General features: G+C 39.1%; 1 protein-coding gene across 1 annotated transcript in view; it reads right to left on the reverse strand.

The window, feature by feature from the left end:
• Nucleotides 1-14,811, reverse strand: part of ulk1b (unc-51 like autophagy activating kinase 1) — a 49,476-nt gene that overhangs the window by 13,687 nt on the left and 20,978 nt on the right. Inside the window, exons 5-19 of the mRNA XM_061927230.2 lie at nucleotides 11,658-11,694; nucleotides 11,349-11,522; nucleotides 10,421-10,494; nucleotides 10,037-10,138; nucleotides 9,494-9,552; nucleotides 9,249-9,331; nucleotides 6,933-6,986; nucleotides 6,724-6,815; nucleotides 6,381-6,546; nucleotides 6,218-6,272; nucleotides 6,042-6,128; nucleotides 4,688-4,831; nucleotides 4,465-4,607; nucleotides 2,194-2,456; nucleotides 1,907-2,112 (exon numbers count right to left, since the gene is read on the reverse strand). Of these exons, the coding sequence (XP_061783214.1) occupies nucleotides 1,907-2,112; nucleotides 2,194-2,456; nucleotides 4,465-4,607; nucleotides 4,688-4,831; nucleotides 6,042-6,128; nucleotides 6,218-6,272; nucleotides 6,381-6,546; nucleotides 6,724-6,815; nucleotides 6,933-6,986; nucleotides 9,249-9,331; nucleotides 9,494-9,552; nucleotides 10,037-10,138; nucleotides 10,421-10,494; nucleotides 11,349-11,522; nucleotides 11,658-11,694 (1,739 nt within the window). The remainder of the gene's footprint in view (nucleotides 1-1,906; nucleotides 2,113-2,193; nucleotides 2,457-4,464; nucleotides 4,608-4,687; nucleotides 4,832-6,041; nucleotides 6,129-6,217; nucleotides 6,273-6,380; nucleotides 6,547-6,723; nucleotides 6,816-6,932; nucleotides 6,987-9,248; nucleotides 9,332-9,493; nucleotides 9,553-10,036; nucleotides 10,139-10,420; nucleotides 10,495-11,348; nucleotides 11,523-11,657; nucleotides 11,695-14,811) is intronic.

A 14,811-nucleotide genomic window follows, 5' to 3' on the forward strand; every position in this document is an offset into this window, starting at 1 on the left:
CAAACATTTGTAAGTAGATATGATTTGTGTATTAAGATATTTAGTTTGTTGCGTATTGAAATAGCTGACATTGTGATGTCTTTTGTATTCATGGTCGTGTTGTTTTTTGTCTGAGAGTAACAATCAAACCTCAAATTTAGTGCTAAATCTGACCAGTAAAGGGCGACAACGCTACTAGTGATAAGTTACATACAATGTTTGGTGTGTAAATGTTGTGTAAATTCTGTATGAACATTGTGTGAATATATTAACACCAAATCTTCTATTTTATTTATGTAAAATACACAATGGACATTATACTTTTGTTATGGTTATTTTATGTTTATATTATCAGTCTTACAAACCTAAATGAAGGAACAAGTGCAAATAAATAAATTTAAGGAAGGAAAATATTTCATGAGAAGAAACATCAATCCTCAACAAAACCTAGAGCTTCTTTTTCTTCATAGTGTGAACTAGCTGCACACACTGGAAATGAGTAGCAAGGGCAGAATAATTAATTTATTGATATTGCAGTGTGAAGGCCACTGTTTACTTTGCAATTAAGTAAACTGTCTCAAAGAAATATAACCTGCAGAGGCACTTTCTGATGAAACATCCACATTTCGATGTCAGGCCCCTGAGCCTTTGGGCTCTTGAAACTGCTCTCTTAATTATGCACTTGAATAGCCCTGTTGTAAAATTTTTGAGGACAAAAACTAATGTATTCCATTTTCGAATAAGTCTGTATGTAACATAACAAAATGTGGGATGAGTAAAGCGCTGTCAAAACTTTCCGGATGCATGGTTAGTGTTTTAGCCCAGTGGTCCCCAACCTTTTTGTAGCTGCGGACCGGTCAATGCTTGAAAATGTGTCCCACGGACCGGAGGGGGGGGGGGGGGGGGGGGGTTTATTGGTAATTTTTTTTTTTTTTTTTTGTCATAAAGAAATACAGGTATGTATGTATGTATGTACAGGTACAGTATGCTTACGGACTGTATCCCTGCAGACTGTATTGATATATATTGATATATAATGTATATATTGTGTTTTTTATGTTGATTTAATAAAAAAAAAAACTTTTTAAAAATAATGTTTTAAATTTTTTTATTTCTTGTGCGGCCCGGTACCAATCGGTCCGCGGACCAGTACCGGGCCGCGGCCCGGGGGTTGGGCACCAGTGTTTTAGCCTTTTAACAGAATTGTTCTGTTTTCCAGCACAATATAAGTCCAAAGAAAACAAAGGATAAGCGATGTGTGGTTTGAATCATTCAGGAAGTATTCACAGCATTGTCGACACTGAAGATTAACCAACAAGGTAAAGTGAATTTTATTTTTTATTCCTAATAATTGTAGTGACCTGGTTGTTTAAGTTAAAGAGTTTTGTGACTTCAATGTGTGTGTGCACCACAGGGCTAGTGACAGTGTGTGTGTGTCTCGGCAGGGGAGCTGCATAGGAGGAGGGATAGTTCAGCTAGTTGTTGTTGTTTTGGTGTTTTTTATTAAATAGAACGTTGATTCATCACATCCTTGTTATGTTTGTTGGATATACAGTACTTTATAGGACAAAGTGTACAAACTTACTAAAATACAGACGTTTGTACCTATTATTTTATATTTACATTACCTCTTATGGAGAAAGTTGCTTTAATATACAAACTTTTCTATTTACGAAACCTTTTCAAGAATCAATTACAGAGACTGTGGTTCCACTGTGCTGTGCTATTCAAATAATAGTATGACTTTTTATTCACCCCTCCAAAAATGTGTTGTCTTAAAAGGCATTCAACTTTAGTCCAACAATGGTTTAGATTTGGCAAACAGTGTAAGAATGAAAAATGAAAGCTATTACTGCACTGTTTACGACTCAATAATGAAACAACAGAGCTAATAATTGAGGGCAGCAAGTGCCATTTCAGCCCTCACCTTACAAATCCCCTGGTGTCATCATTCATCCTGTGGATGTAGTGTGAAGGCTGTGGGACCTGCGCGGGCGCTGGCTGTCCTGCGTCTCTGGGCTCGACTGGTGCAGTTCTGCTGCTGGGAGATCCCATGACCAAACACTGCTGTGTCAGGAAATTGACGAGGTTTGGAGAACTGGGGGGTCTGGGGAATTCAAATGGAGGCATTGTCTGGAAATAGAGGCAAGAGAGAAGTGTTTAAACAGCCGTTGAACGCTGCATGCACCTTAAACGAACACACAAATGACTTACCCTGGAGGGGGAGCCCAGGATAGTGGGAAGGGGGCTTCGCTGCATTAGCTCACTGAGGCGCGGAGAAGAGTGTAGGGGGCGAACTGTCATCAGCCCTGCCGTGGGGACTACCACCGGGTCTGAGTGCTGCTTCCTGATCTTTTGCCTTCCGCCACCGGTGGTACACTCCAACAGACAGGGAGCGCTATGGAGCCGTGTTCCCAGTCCTGTGGCGGCATGGGGGTGCTTTTGAGCAGTAGACCTGGATTCTGCATGCTGAGCAGCTGTAAGGGCGAGGGGAAAAAGGAAGGCCAGGAGATACTGTATGTAGTATCAGACAGCAGACAGTGTAACATTGTGAAATAATTTGTAAGGACATATAAACACAGTCTAGGATGGCATGTGCAGACTGCGACTGGAAGTTAGAGAGAACTAGTGTTTATGTATGCGAGGAAGGATCGGAAATCATTGGACTTGAACGTGGAAAAAACAAATGACTAACTACATCCTAAATCACATGGAGGTATCTGCAGTGAATCAGGCAGATACTGGTAATTAACATACATTCCTCATTAAGCGCAAAAAGATTTTCCAAGATCTTGTTTTTATCCAGCACAAGTCGTAAATACAAATGCAATCAATTTAGAATTAAAACAGAAGACGATTCTTACAAAACAGGCGGTGGAAATAGTGTCGATTAAAAAAATCTTTTTTTAAGCAACTAATCCAAAAGAAATATGGAAAACCTCTTTTAATCCTCACACAGTTATTAATGCAATTGATATGACACATTATTTCAGGCTTATATCAAATAAATACTTTTTGTTTGTGAATACTTTTTTCTCCATTAGGGTACTCACCCTCAGGGCTGCGGGCGGAAAATGTTCATGTTTTTTAAGAGCAGGTTTAAGACCCACCTTTTAGACTTGGCTTTTACTTAAAGGGGAACTGCACTTCTTTTGGAATTTTGCCTATCATTCACAGTCATTATGAGAGACAAGAACACACAAGTCTTATTTTTTTACTATTTCAAAGATGATAAAAACACGCTTGAAAAATGCGGCTAATGAGAGTCACCGTTGTAGCCTTCAAAACCCTCTAAAACAACTTCAAAACCCTCAACATTTTATATATGCAGGGCAAGTCTATATACAATGTAGTAACACATGTTCATAACAATATGTAATATGTTCAATATTTACCGTATTTTGATAATTTCCGGGATTGATTTATTCCGCACATTGATTTCTGTTTCCAAGCAGCGCACGTCTGACCTCTGACATGTGTGTTCCTACTTCAACAATAAAATACGAGTGTGTTTTCTAATTATGGCAGACTTGGTAACAGACAACAAAGACTGAGGATTCACAAACTCATATTTTTGAAGTTAAATATACTGCTGCTTATAGAAGCAAGCACGAAGGAAGAGTGAGACATTGGAGCAGACGTAAGCCTGGAGAAGGGGATGAAAGCAATTTTGACGCTATAAATATGGAACTTGGAGCCAAGCTATTTCAACATAAAAGGTCATATGAATGCTGATGCAGATTTTTCAAAAACACAGGACGGCGGTCGAACAATAGTAAATATTTAAAATATTTAAAATTATTAAAAAAATATTTAAAAAGTCCCCCTGTGTCAAGGGACTTATTTCCCAAGTATTTTAACAATAACAAAAACAACTAAATATTTTGTGGTGATAAAAAAAATATCGATGTAACCACGGTAGTATTGACCATACACTGCCCACCTCTACAAGAGCTCTGGCTTGCGGTTAGCATATCATCTTACGGTGTATAGTGTAGCATGTTTAGCTACTACTTGTCGCCTGGGAATGACACATGTAAGAAAATGTATTTATTTGCTGCTACAGAGGCGAGGATTGTTGACTTAGAAATGGCTTCACTGCACTCTGGAAGGACATTTGCTACTAGCGAAGACGCTACATTGCAATGAGGAGGCGGCATTCATTCGCTTGTCGCTGTCAGATTTGTGGGACACAGCTAGAATGTGTCATCAACATGCATTATCACTATATAAAGATAGTATTAAAAGCTTTGTCGTCGGCCAAATTTACGTCATTTATATTGTGCAGCCCTTGTTCTTACATAACGTCTTCGTCTGAGCTCATTATCTCTAAAACAAAATAAAGGAGGTCAACATTGATCTGCAGTTAAAACTCTCATACAGATAATCAGGTGCTGCGCAGCGGTAATAAATCATGATATAAAATCAGTGTGTAGGTACGAAGAAGGATTCTGTGCAAGTAAAGTTAGGAGCCCATCAAGCTACCTTGAGGGGAGAGTTGAAATGGTCTTGCTCCTCCCAGCGAAAGCCTTCGGGTGGTGGCTATGGTTCCGTAAGGTGGAGAAGGCCCGGTCCGGACAAAGCCTACCGGGCTTCCACTGCTACAACGATGCACCGGAGTACACAGCCTTACAACGTGAAGTGCGTGTCAGTCAAACACTAGTGGGTGACAATTGGCAGATCAGTGCTTATCTTGGCGGACACAGACCTTGGCGAGCCTTCTTGTTTTGTCGTATAAAGATGCTGCTCCAAACGTTGGTAGTTGTGGACCTGAGTGGGAACTGGGATCGGTAAGGAGTGACCGTGGCTTCCACTGTGACCAGTATAGTTACTCCCCGAGGACTCACCAGGCCTGCCAGGAACAGTCGAAAGAAACATCATTCCTCAAAGAACCAATTAGATAAGAGAGCAGGCTTGGTTTTAGTTGACTATAGCAAACCATTAGCGGACCATTGCAAAAAAAAGATACATTTGGCACATATTGGGGTCAAATACTCTTACAAACTTACAACACCTGTCATAAATAAGGTTGTTCTCCAACCAAAAATGGCAATCTACAAAACGAAGACTACCGCAATGTACAGTATATGCCAGGCCAGTAGAAGGCCTGAGATGGGTGGTATGGCCTAAAATCTGTATTGCGATATATACTGCAGCCTCCTACGATGACGATATATAGCACAAAATATTATTTGGCATATAAATGATAATAGAGTCATTTCAAAACGAGTAACAAAGGTCTGGCTGCTGACATAAGCGGTATTGTGTCATTTTTAGAGTTGTATTTCTTTGTCAAAACTGTTGTTAATCTACTTACTAATCTACTGTTAATATATGGTTACCGGTACTTTCTGTTATAGCATGGTTCTATCTATACTTCCGTTAAAGTGTAGACAACACTTGTTCTTTTGTTGTTTGGATAATCTACATTAGTTGTGGGTGATGCTATAAATTTAGGTAACAATCCAATACTAACTAGTTAAAAATGCGGTTTTGGTCACACCAATGCTAATACTTACCGGTAACAATTTCAAGATCATTGAATGCTGACATTTTTGATCACAATTATAAATCGGAAAAAACAGTATGTCAGTGTAACAATAGCAATGAAATAATTTCCTACTATTGGCTCTGAATTAAATCATTTGGTTTTTGCCCTTAAAGCTCTCCTTTGTCCAAGGACTTATTTCCTGAAAGCAATGACAAAAATGTCAGAAGATTTTGTGATAATAAAAAATGTCCTTTCTAATTTGATCAAACTTCACTGGCCATATTGGGGGTGCACTTTACTGTAGAGGTGTTGAAAGCACATTTATAAGGCGCCGAGTTGTTGTTGCTGTAACCTACTAGCACGCGCAATGAAAAAAAATTAAAGAGTATCAGGCAAAGTACGCATATTGATTCTTGACAACATACTAGCAATTATTACTAATATGAACTTTCCAAACTGATTACTTTAACAACTAATATTTCACAGACATTTTCAAGGCGTATTCAAACAGCTTTATTGAGTTGTAAATAGTCAAATGGATATATACTGCATTTTCTGTCAGTGATGTTACCTGACACGACTTGGCGAGCCACTATAGGAGGGCGAGTGTGGTGGTGTTTTGGCTTGGACACACAACCCAGTAGAAGTCAGCAGGGAGCTAAATAGGTGAGGAGGGCAATAAGGATTTAATATGAGCATGTAATGTTTATTATAACAAAGGAAGGAGAAAAGTCAAATGTTTTTTACCCGCTGTTCATTAGACTGTCCTGTAGCACTTTGCTCTCACTTGTCAGCTCTGCCGCTGCAAGAGATAACCACATTATCTTATATTTGTATTATCTGTTATTAGGACAATTTGCCTGCTCCATTTCACATCTAGGGGGACGTCCAAAGGAGAAAAAAGTCTTACTGTTGAAATGAGCAGGCACTATGACAAAGTCATCCGTGTCACAGGAGGAGGAGTTCTTGCTGCTGCCGCCTCCTCCGGAAGAATCTTTGAGAAGAAACCCAGTGGCCTCCTGAGTGGGAGAAGCCAGTGCTTTGGGACGCAAATGTTGACCCTCAGCAAGGGACTGCTGCAGAGGCAGGAAAGTATGTGTGAATAGTCAAAAGGAGAACAACACAATGGAGTGAAATTGCATATGCGAAGGAAGGCTAAAGAGATGTCCACCTGGGTGGCCTTTTGACACCACAAAGATTTTATGTTAATCATTTTAAGACAAAACACACTGCAAAGATGATAAGAAACAAACCGGAGGAGAGGCCAGGTGAGAGGTGGAGGAGCTGCTGCAAGAGCTGGCAGACGCAGAACTTGGGAAGCAGGTCATCGTCACAGTCGGGGTTGCTGTGAGAGAACAAAACATGGATCAATCTAAAATAGCTATAACACAGAATGACATTACATTTGTATTCAAAGCATTCAAAATTAAAATAACTTTTATTAATAGAAACTGTTACTTACATTTTTTGATGGATGAGCTGGCAGCCTCCAAGAAAGGATGTGAAAAGAACTCATCTGTGGGTAACAAGATATACACTGGGGGTTAGGACACAATTGGCAGGTGTGAAGATCAATGATTAGACAAACAACAGTTAATGTAACAGTATTTATAAGCTAGTAGCATATTCATTGTACATATATTTATTCTTAGAATAAATTATATTCAACCAATTCTCTAAAGAAATAAACGCATTTTTATTTTTATGTTCAATGAACTTTCTATGAAGTATTTTGTTTTATTTTTTCACTTTTATTATGCTGTCTTTAAATGCGGCTTTCTTGTATTGTGTTGCTGCATCGTTGCAGCATAGTAATTTCCTGCTAACTATCAGTGAAGAATCTATTAACAGGCTTGTTTAAATACAGGAAAAAGGTGAAAAACAAAGACAACAAAGCCTGAGGCTCAGACCTAAATCTCTAGTCATTCAAACGCAAAAACGGAACTTTAACAAAGCATTATAAGGAGGGATAAACCCATTCTTTGTGAGAAATTTGAGAATGGTGAAGCAATTGCAAAGAAAAAGTACTGACTGGAGTTACACTGTGGGTAAACCGGGTACGGTTATTGACCTTGCCAGCCTGGGGAACCCTACTCGTCTGTGTTGTAGTTATGTACTGCTTTAAAAAAATTACCAAAACTATTGTTTCTTACTTCATTCAAACCAATCACACTGTCATAATCCGTCATGACTGTTTTGGACTTTTGTATTGTTTTCCTATGCTTGATGTTTATTTCTGTTTCAGTGCTCTTATGTCCTTGTTTTCACTTCCTGTGCGCTTCCATTTTCCGCCACATCACCGCTGGTCAGAGCGCTGATTCCCTCACTTCTTCCTTGTTCTTATGCCAATTGTTGTCAAACGGACGCCGCTGGTTCATTGTCGTATGTTCGTTAGTGGTGTTTGTGTATTTTTCTACCCATCTGGGAAATTTCCCGGGAAAATGGGTAAAAATTGTGGATTTCATCGACGTTTATTGTGGATTTCATCGACGTTTATGTCAATCAATTAAAAAATAAGAGACTGGACCAGAACTGATTTACTTTGTATTGCAAGAGTGTGACTAACCAGTTCTACTTTTGTATAGGGATGGGAATTTATAATGTTTTTCCGGTTCCGATATCACTTTCGATTCAAGGTAGTTTAGAGGTAACTTGACCTTACAAACCCTACAGTGAGGTCTTAAGAGGCACATACATAGCATAAAAAAAACTTTTTTGAAAATAAATATAAGAAATTAATATTCTTCTGTAGAACTTAACAAAATAGATAATGTGGAAATTACACAAGAATGTAACATTTCGTAACATGTTATATTAACTTATTACATGTAAAGTGAGATATGTTAAGCCTTTTATTTACTATGATTTTGATGATTTTGGCATACATTTTATGAAAACCTTGATTTTAAAATATCAGAAACTGTAAGCTTTCAAAAACTGTAAGCTACGTCACTACGCGTGTTGCGTAATGACGTCATCTTCACCCAGAAGAATCGTTAAGGGAACCGTTTGAAAAATGGCCAGCGATTCCAAGAAATTGATACACTGGGAACCGGTTCTGAACAACAACCGCTTTTCAATTCCCCTCCCTACCTTTGTATATATAATATGATATTGCATAGATGCAATTGCGTGTCCTCAATGATACAAAAAGCATGAGGATGTGTGAGCAGCTGCCTGCACATGTAAAAATATTAGGACCACTATTTGTGAATATATTTACACAAAATGTGGAATACCGGGAAAAAAAACAGGTCCGCGAAAGACAAAAAAAGAACAGAAAATGTAGGAACGGGAAGGTTTCTTCTGCCGAGTTTTTGTATCATCCGTGGCCCACTGCCTTATTCATGTCGGTGCTCCCTTGTTTTCTATCATTAAAGTACATTTTTACTTACACTTCACCTTATGTTTCTGGGTCCTGGGGTCATGCAAGCCATGCACTACCGTGACACAAACTCAGCTATCTTCCTGATTTGATCTCTATGTCAGCCCCTTTAGGCAGCAAACTGGTTGGGCACTTTGCCTTAAGTTGTCAACTGGGGAAATCAATTTTCTCTAATGCTTTTAAACACAGAAACTACACACTACAACCCAACTAATACAAACAATACTATAATTATCAAATTCCACATGATCAAAAATGGATTTACCATGCACCATGCACATCCAAGTGCTAAAAGTACACAAACAAGCCTTCCATATTCATGCCACTCGTTATCTGCTATTTTAGTGCAGGTTTGCATCAAACACTCGATACATTTACAGTGTGTTCACCCACCAAAGTCCATGCGGTCCTTGTGATTGCGCTGTAGCAGGCCCCGTAAGAGATGCCTCAAATGGCTGGAAGTCTCTCTGGGAATGCTGAAAGAAGACAGGACAATAATCACTCTGTGCTACTGGTTTTTTTTAAAGAACTAAAGGATGATAGATAAACTCAGATCAGAAAATGTAGCTCCACTTTTATCCTCAAAACTCATGTTCAACATTTGCTATAGATGTGGTCATATCACAGCAGCTACTTACTTGGGGCTGAGGTTCTTGTTTTTCTCATAGAACATCCTAAGATCCTGGGGACTGCTTGCCTAGAAGGTGACAAAAATGTTAAGTTACAAAATATTAAATGGCAGTCTGGTGTCAGATTGTGAGGCGAGAAAGAAGAGCAAGTACCAGACACATTGTAATAATGTTGCAACAGAGCCGTGAAAGTTCAGTTTCCAGGCAAATGCTTGAAATTAGTTTCTAAGACATGATTCTCAATAGACGACCAAACCTGCATCGAGGGTGTTTTACCACTTAGTGAACTGACATTTCATTAACTTTGAAGCTGACATGTCACAATGGAGTTGTAGGTAACACCATTAACATTCATGTGGAGTTGTGCACGTTCTCCCAGGTGAAGTCCAATATTTGCACTCTTTTAGCTCTATCAATGTGGAGCTAGGGAAGGAGTACTTAATTTATTAGAGCATGTCTCATTGTGTTCATTAGCATGCCAATCCCTTTAGCATTCATACAATGTTTATTTATTATTTCTTAGTTGTACTGTAGTGTACTCAATAGTGTTACCTGGAAAGGAGCCTTCCCAGTCAGGCACTGGAACACAATCGTTCCAATGCTCCACAAGTCGGCCTTGGCGTCATAATTTTGGGACATAATGACCTCAGGTGCCTTGGATAAAGCGAGAAGAAAAAAAGAACTAAGATCAATACTTTCATTACACTCTAATAGATGAGTAATTAGGTGATTAAGCATGTATTTTATTATAAAGCACTGCTTTAGAGACTTGGATCTGCTTCATTATAACAAGGTCACAGCGCAAAGCAACAAGGATTTAGATTCAGTTTATTGTGTTTAGAGAAGTGCCACTAAGACTTTCAACTGCTTGCTTTTTGAAAACCATCTTGTACTTGCATGCTTGCATTTATGTGTAAAAACAGACCACGCTCTCACCATGTACATAGGAGAGCCACAGAGTGTTGCGGCCATCATGTTGTTCTGAAGGTACCTGGCGAAACCAAAGTCCGCTGTGAAGAGAGTTGAAGGGTTGAGACACAAGTGTTTAAATTAGGGATTACATGACCTCAGATTTTTTAACGTCGACCAGTCCTTGATGAGGTCATTTATTTTTTATGTGCATGTCAATTTGGACAATATCTTGCCTTCTCTAAACAGACATAAATTATAGAAAAGTTGTATGCAATAGACCAGGGGTCCCTATACTAAGGCCCGCCAGCATCCACAGTCTGGCCCACGAGACTTTTCATGTTAAAAAAAAAAATATTTTTTAACATTTTTATAAATCAGTCCTGTCCCGTCACTCAGGCAAATAATATTATTGATGTTAGATGCCCATATCTATTAGTTGAATAGCCCAAATGATGAAAACGAGATAACCTAAATGGAACCTTGAGGAACACCCCTGATTGAATCTGAAGTAAACAAACTACAGCAACACCTTAGTTACATAAATCACATAAAAAAACATTTGTAACCGGCAAAAAAAAGAGGACTTAAAAGGGAACGCCTTACAAGTTTGGACCCCTGTTTTCTGTTTGCTAGCAAGGTTAAAATGTCAATGCAAGGATCTGCCAACGTGTTTATAGTGGTCCAAGTTCCTTTATACAACAGGAGCACTCTCGTATTTTTAAGAATTTGAAAAATGTTGTTTCCCAAGTTTTGAACTCAACTCGGGGGCTGGAAAGGGGTCATTCCCAGGCTGGATTTGACCCTAGGGCCACCAGTTGAATGGCCCTGTCCAAAACTGTTGCAACAACTATGATTTATACAATAGGATCAGAAAAGGTATCTTATAATTATTGTAATAGTGACATTTGTGACTACGACATTTAATTTGTGTATGCAAGAAATCAAAACTTACCAATTTTGATGCAGGTGTTGTTGGAGTGGGATTTGCGTCCTGGCGGGTAGGAAAGCAAAATGTTCTGGGGTTTGAGGTCTCTGTGGATTATGCCTTTAGCCTGCAAGACCCTCATGGCGCCCGCAATCTGCTGCAGGAAAACACGAATCGTGTCCTCGCTGAGCGTGCCTTTCGCTACGCAAAAAGACAAATGTCAATGCCATTTAGAAAACAAAGGCTTATTTTGTCAAAGTATTTTTTCCCACCACTTATTGACTTATTGTCAAATGAAAAAAAAATGTCTGTGGGAGCTTGAAATGTTGTACTTACAATGTAAGTAGTCAGCCAGGTCACCGCCGTTACAGTACTGCAAAATGAAGACAAATAATAAGATTAACAAACACTAGTACCAAGTAGTACAGTTTAGTTTGGTGTAAGTAATCTACAGTAATCCCCTGTTATATCGCTCAGTTATACCATTTTATGGCAACCCCCTGTTGGGGTCCTGACTGAAGTGTTCCGTTGATGCTAAACATGCTGTATTGACTGGATACAGGGATGTGCGATATAGACTATATCACAATATATTATTTAGCAAATAGATGATGATAGAATAATTTTTAAAATGGGTTACAAATGCTCCTAATTTGGCTGATGATATAAAATATTGTGTCATTTTTGGTTGTATTTGTATTTAAAAAATGTATTGTTAATATCTGGTTACTTTCTGCTGTAACATGGTTGGATCAACACTTCTTGTGAGCCATGTAATAAATGTAATAAGCACTTATTCTTCTAAAGTTTGGCTACTTTGACTACCACACCAAGGGCAGCATTGGTCATGTCAATGCTGACACTTCAAAATTTCAAGAAAATGTTATGATTACTTTTTTTTAATCACGATTATAATCAGACAAACACATAGAATGGGGTGTAACAATATCAGTTAAATATTTACGTATATATTATCATATTTTTAGGACTATAGCCTTTAATTTTCTTAAAAATCATCAGTGCACCTTACAACTGAGTGTGCCTTGTGCGTGTATTGAATCTGGTTGTGCTTACTGACCTCGAACCAATTGTATATGACACACTGTGTAATAAGTGTGACCAGTAGATGGCATTCACACTTAAAAAACCCAAAACCAGTGAAGTTGGCATGTTGTGTAAATCGTAAATAAAGACAGAATACATCCATGATTTGCAAATCCTTTTCAACGTATATTCAATTGAATACACTGCAAAGACAAGTTATTTAATGTTCGAACTGAGAAATTTCTTAACTTAGAATTTAATGGCAGCAACACATTGCAAAAAAGTTGGCACAGGGGCATTTTTACCACTGTGTTTCATGGCCTTTCCTTTTAACAACACTCAGTAAATGTTTGGGAACTGAGGAGACCAATTTTTGAAGCTTTTCAGGTGGAATTATTTCCCATTCTTGCTTGATGTTCCACAACAGGTATTTTAGGCTTCATATTGCGCCACACATTTTCAATGGGAGACAGGTCTGGACTACAGGCAGGCCAGTCTAGTACCCGCACTCTTTTACTATGAAGCCAAGCTGTTGTACCACGTGGCTTAGCATTGTCTTGCTGAAATAAGCAGGGGTGTCCATGATAACGTTGCTTGGATGGCAACATATGTTGCTCCAAAACCTGTATGTACCTTTCAGCCTTAATGGTGCCTTCACAGATGTGTAAGTTACCCATGCCTTGGCAACTAATACACCCCCATACCATCACAGATGCTGGCCTTTGAACTTAGCCGCATATAACAATCTGGATGGTTATTTTCCTCTTCGTTCCGGAGGACACGACGTCCATAGTTTCCAAAAACAATTTGAAATGTTGACTCGTCAGACCACAGAACACTTTTCCACTTTGCATCAGTCCATCTTAGATGAGCTTGGGCCCAGCGAAGCCGGCGGCATTTCTGGGTGTTGTTGATAAATGGCTTTGGCTTTGCATAGTAGAGTTTTAACTTGCACTTACAGCGACAAGCTGTAGTTACTGACAGTGGTATTCTGAAGTGTTCCTGATCCTATGTGGTGATATCATTTACACACTGATGTCTGTTGTTGATGCAGTAATGCCTGAAGGATCGAAGGTCACGGGCATTGCCGCTTACGTGCAGTGATTTCTCCAGATTCTCTGAACCTTTTGATGATATTACGGACGGTAGATTGTGAAATCCCTAATTTCGTTGCAATAACTGGTTGAGAAATGTTGTTCTTAAACAATTTGCTCACGCATTTGTTCACAAAGTGGTGAACCTCGCCCCATCCTTGTTTGTGAATGACTGAGCATTTCATGGAAGCTGCTTTTATACCCAATCATGGCACCCACTTAGCCTGTCCACCTGTGGGATGTTCCAAATAAGTGTTTGATGAGCATTCCTCAACTTTCTCAGTCTTTTTTGCCACTTGTGCCAGCTTTTTTAAAACATGTTGCAGGCATCAAATTCCAAATGAGCTAATATTTGCAAAAAGTATCTGGTCTTTGCAGTGTGTTTGAATATAGGTTGAAAAGGATTTGCTAATCGTTGTATTCTGTTTTTATTTACGATTTTCACAACGTGCCAACTTCACTGGTTTTGGGTTTTGTAAGAGATACATGTAGACTGCAGGTTGACACCTGTTCAATAAATGTCGCTAGCAAGTACCATTACACAAGCAGGATCAAAACTTAACATTACACATGGCGCTCAAAAATCTGTCAAAATGTTTTAGTACGACTTTGGTAAACTACAAAGCACAAAGCCGCACTGCTTGATGGGATTGTCGAAGCATTACGGCTCCCGTAGTCAGACGTACTGTGCTTACACATACGGGTATTATTATGGTGTGTGTGTAAGGAGCCCAAAATGGCACTTGTTAGGAGACATTATCTGGCGTTTAGTTTTGACCGATTATGCGAAACCAACTTTTCGCACCCATTGGTTTTCTGCTGTTGTGTGTTTGGGATCGGTTTAAGTCCCGGAAATGTGCGTGCGTCAGCCATTGTAGTCTTCGCCGTAGTCAATAAGCTCCTTCTTTTTCTCAATCTTCTTGTTATGGGGCATTCAGCCTACTGCTATTTCTAACACAAATTAGTGTATTGTGCGAACCTAATCTGTCAGGAGACTCGCTGACAGGGAGAAGACACTGTCAAAGTGGAGGCACGTAAATAAGACCGCTACTAAACAGCTCATCCTGAAGAAACGGTCAGAAAGCGGCTTCAAGATGGTCCGTATAACAATCTATGCAAATTGTTGACCAAAGAACAACCATTACATGTTATGTAGACCGCAAGGAAGTGTTTTAAATGGAGAAAACAAATTCATAATGACACCTTTTGTGTGCTTTATAATCCGGTGCACCTTGTATATGAAATAAAACCCGATTAGACCCGTTCATCGACATTGCAATTTATAATCCGGTGCGCATTATGGTCCGAAAGATCCGATTTTTCCTACTACTGGCTCTGATTCAAATCTTTGG

The sequence above is a fragment of the Nerophis lumbriciformis genome, linkage group LG32 (genome assembly GCF_033978685.3).
Source record: "Nerophis lumbriciformis linkage group LG32, RoL_Nlum_v2.1, whole genome shotgun sequence".
In the NCBI taxonomy this organism is placed as follows: Eukaryota; Metazoa; Chordata; class Actinopteri; order Syngnathiformes; family Syngnathidae; genus Nerophis; species Nerophis lumbriciformis.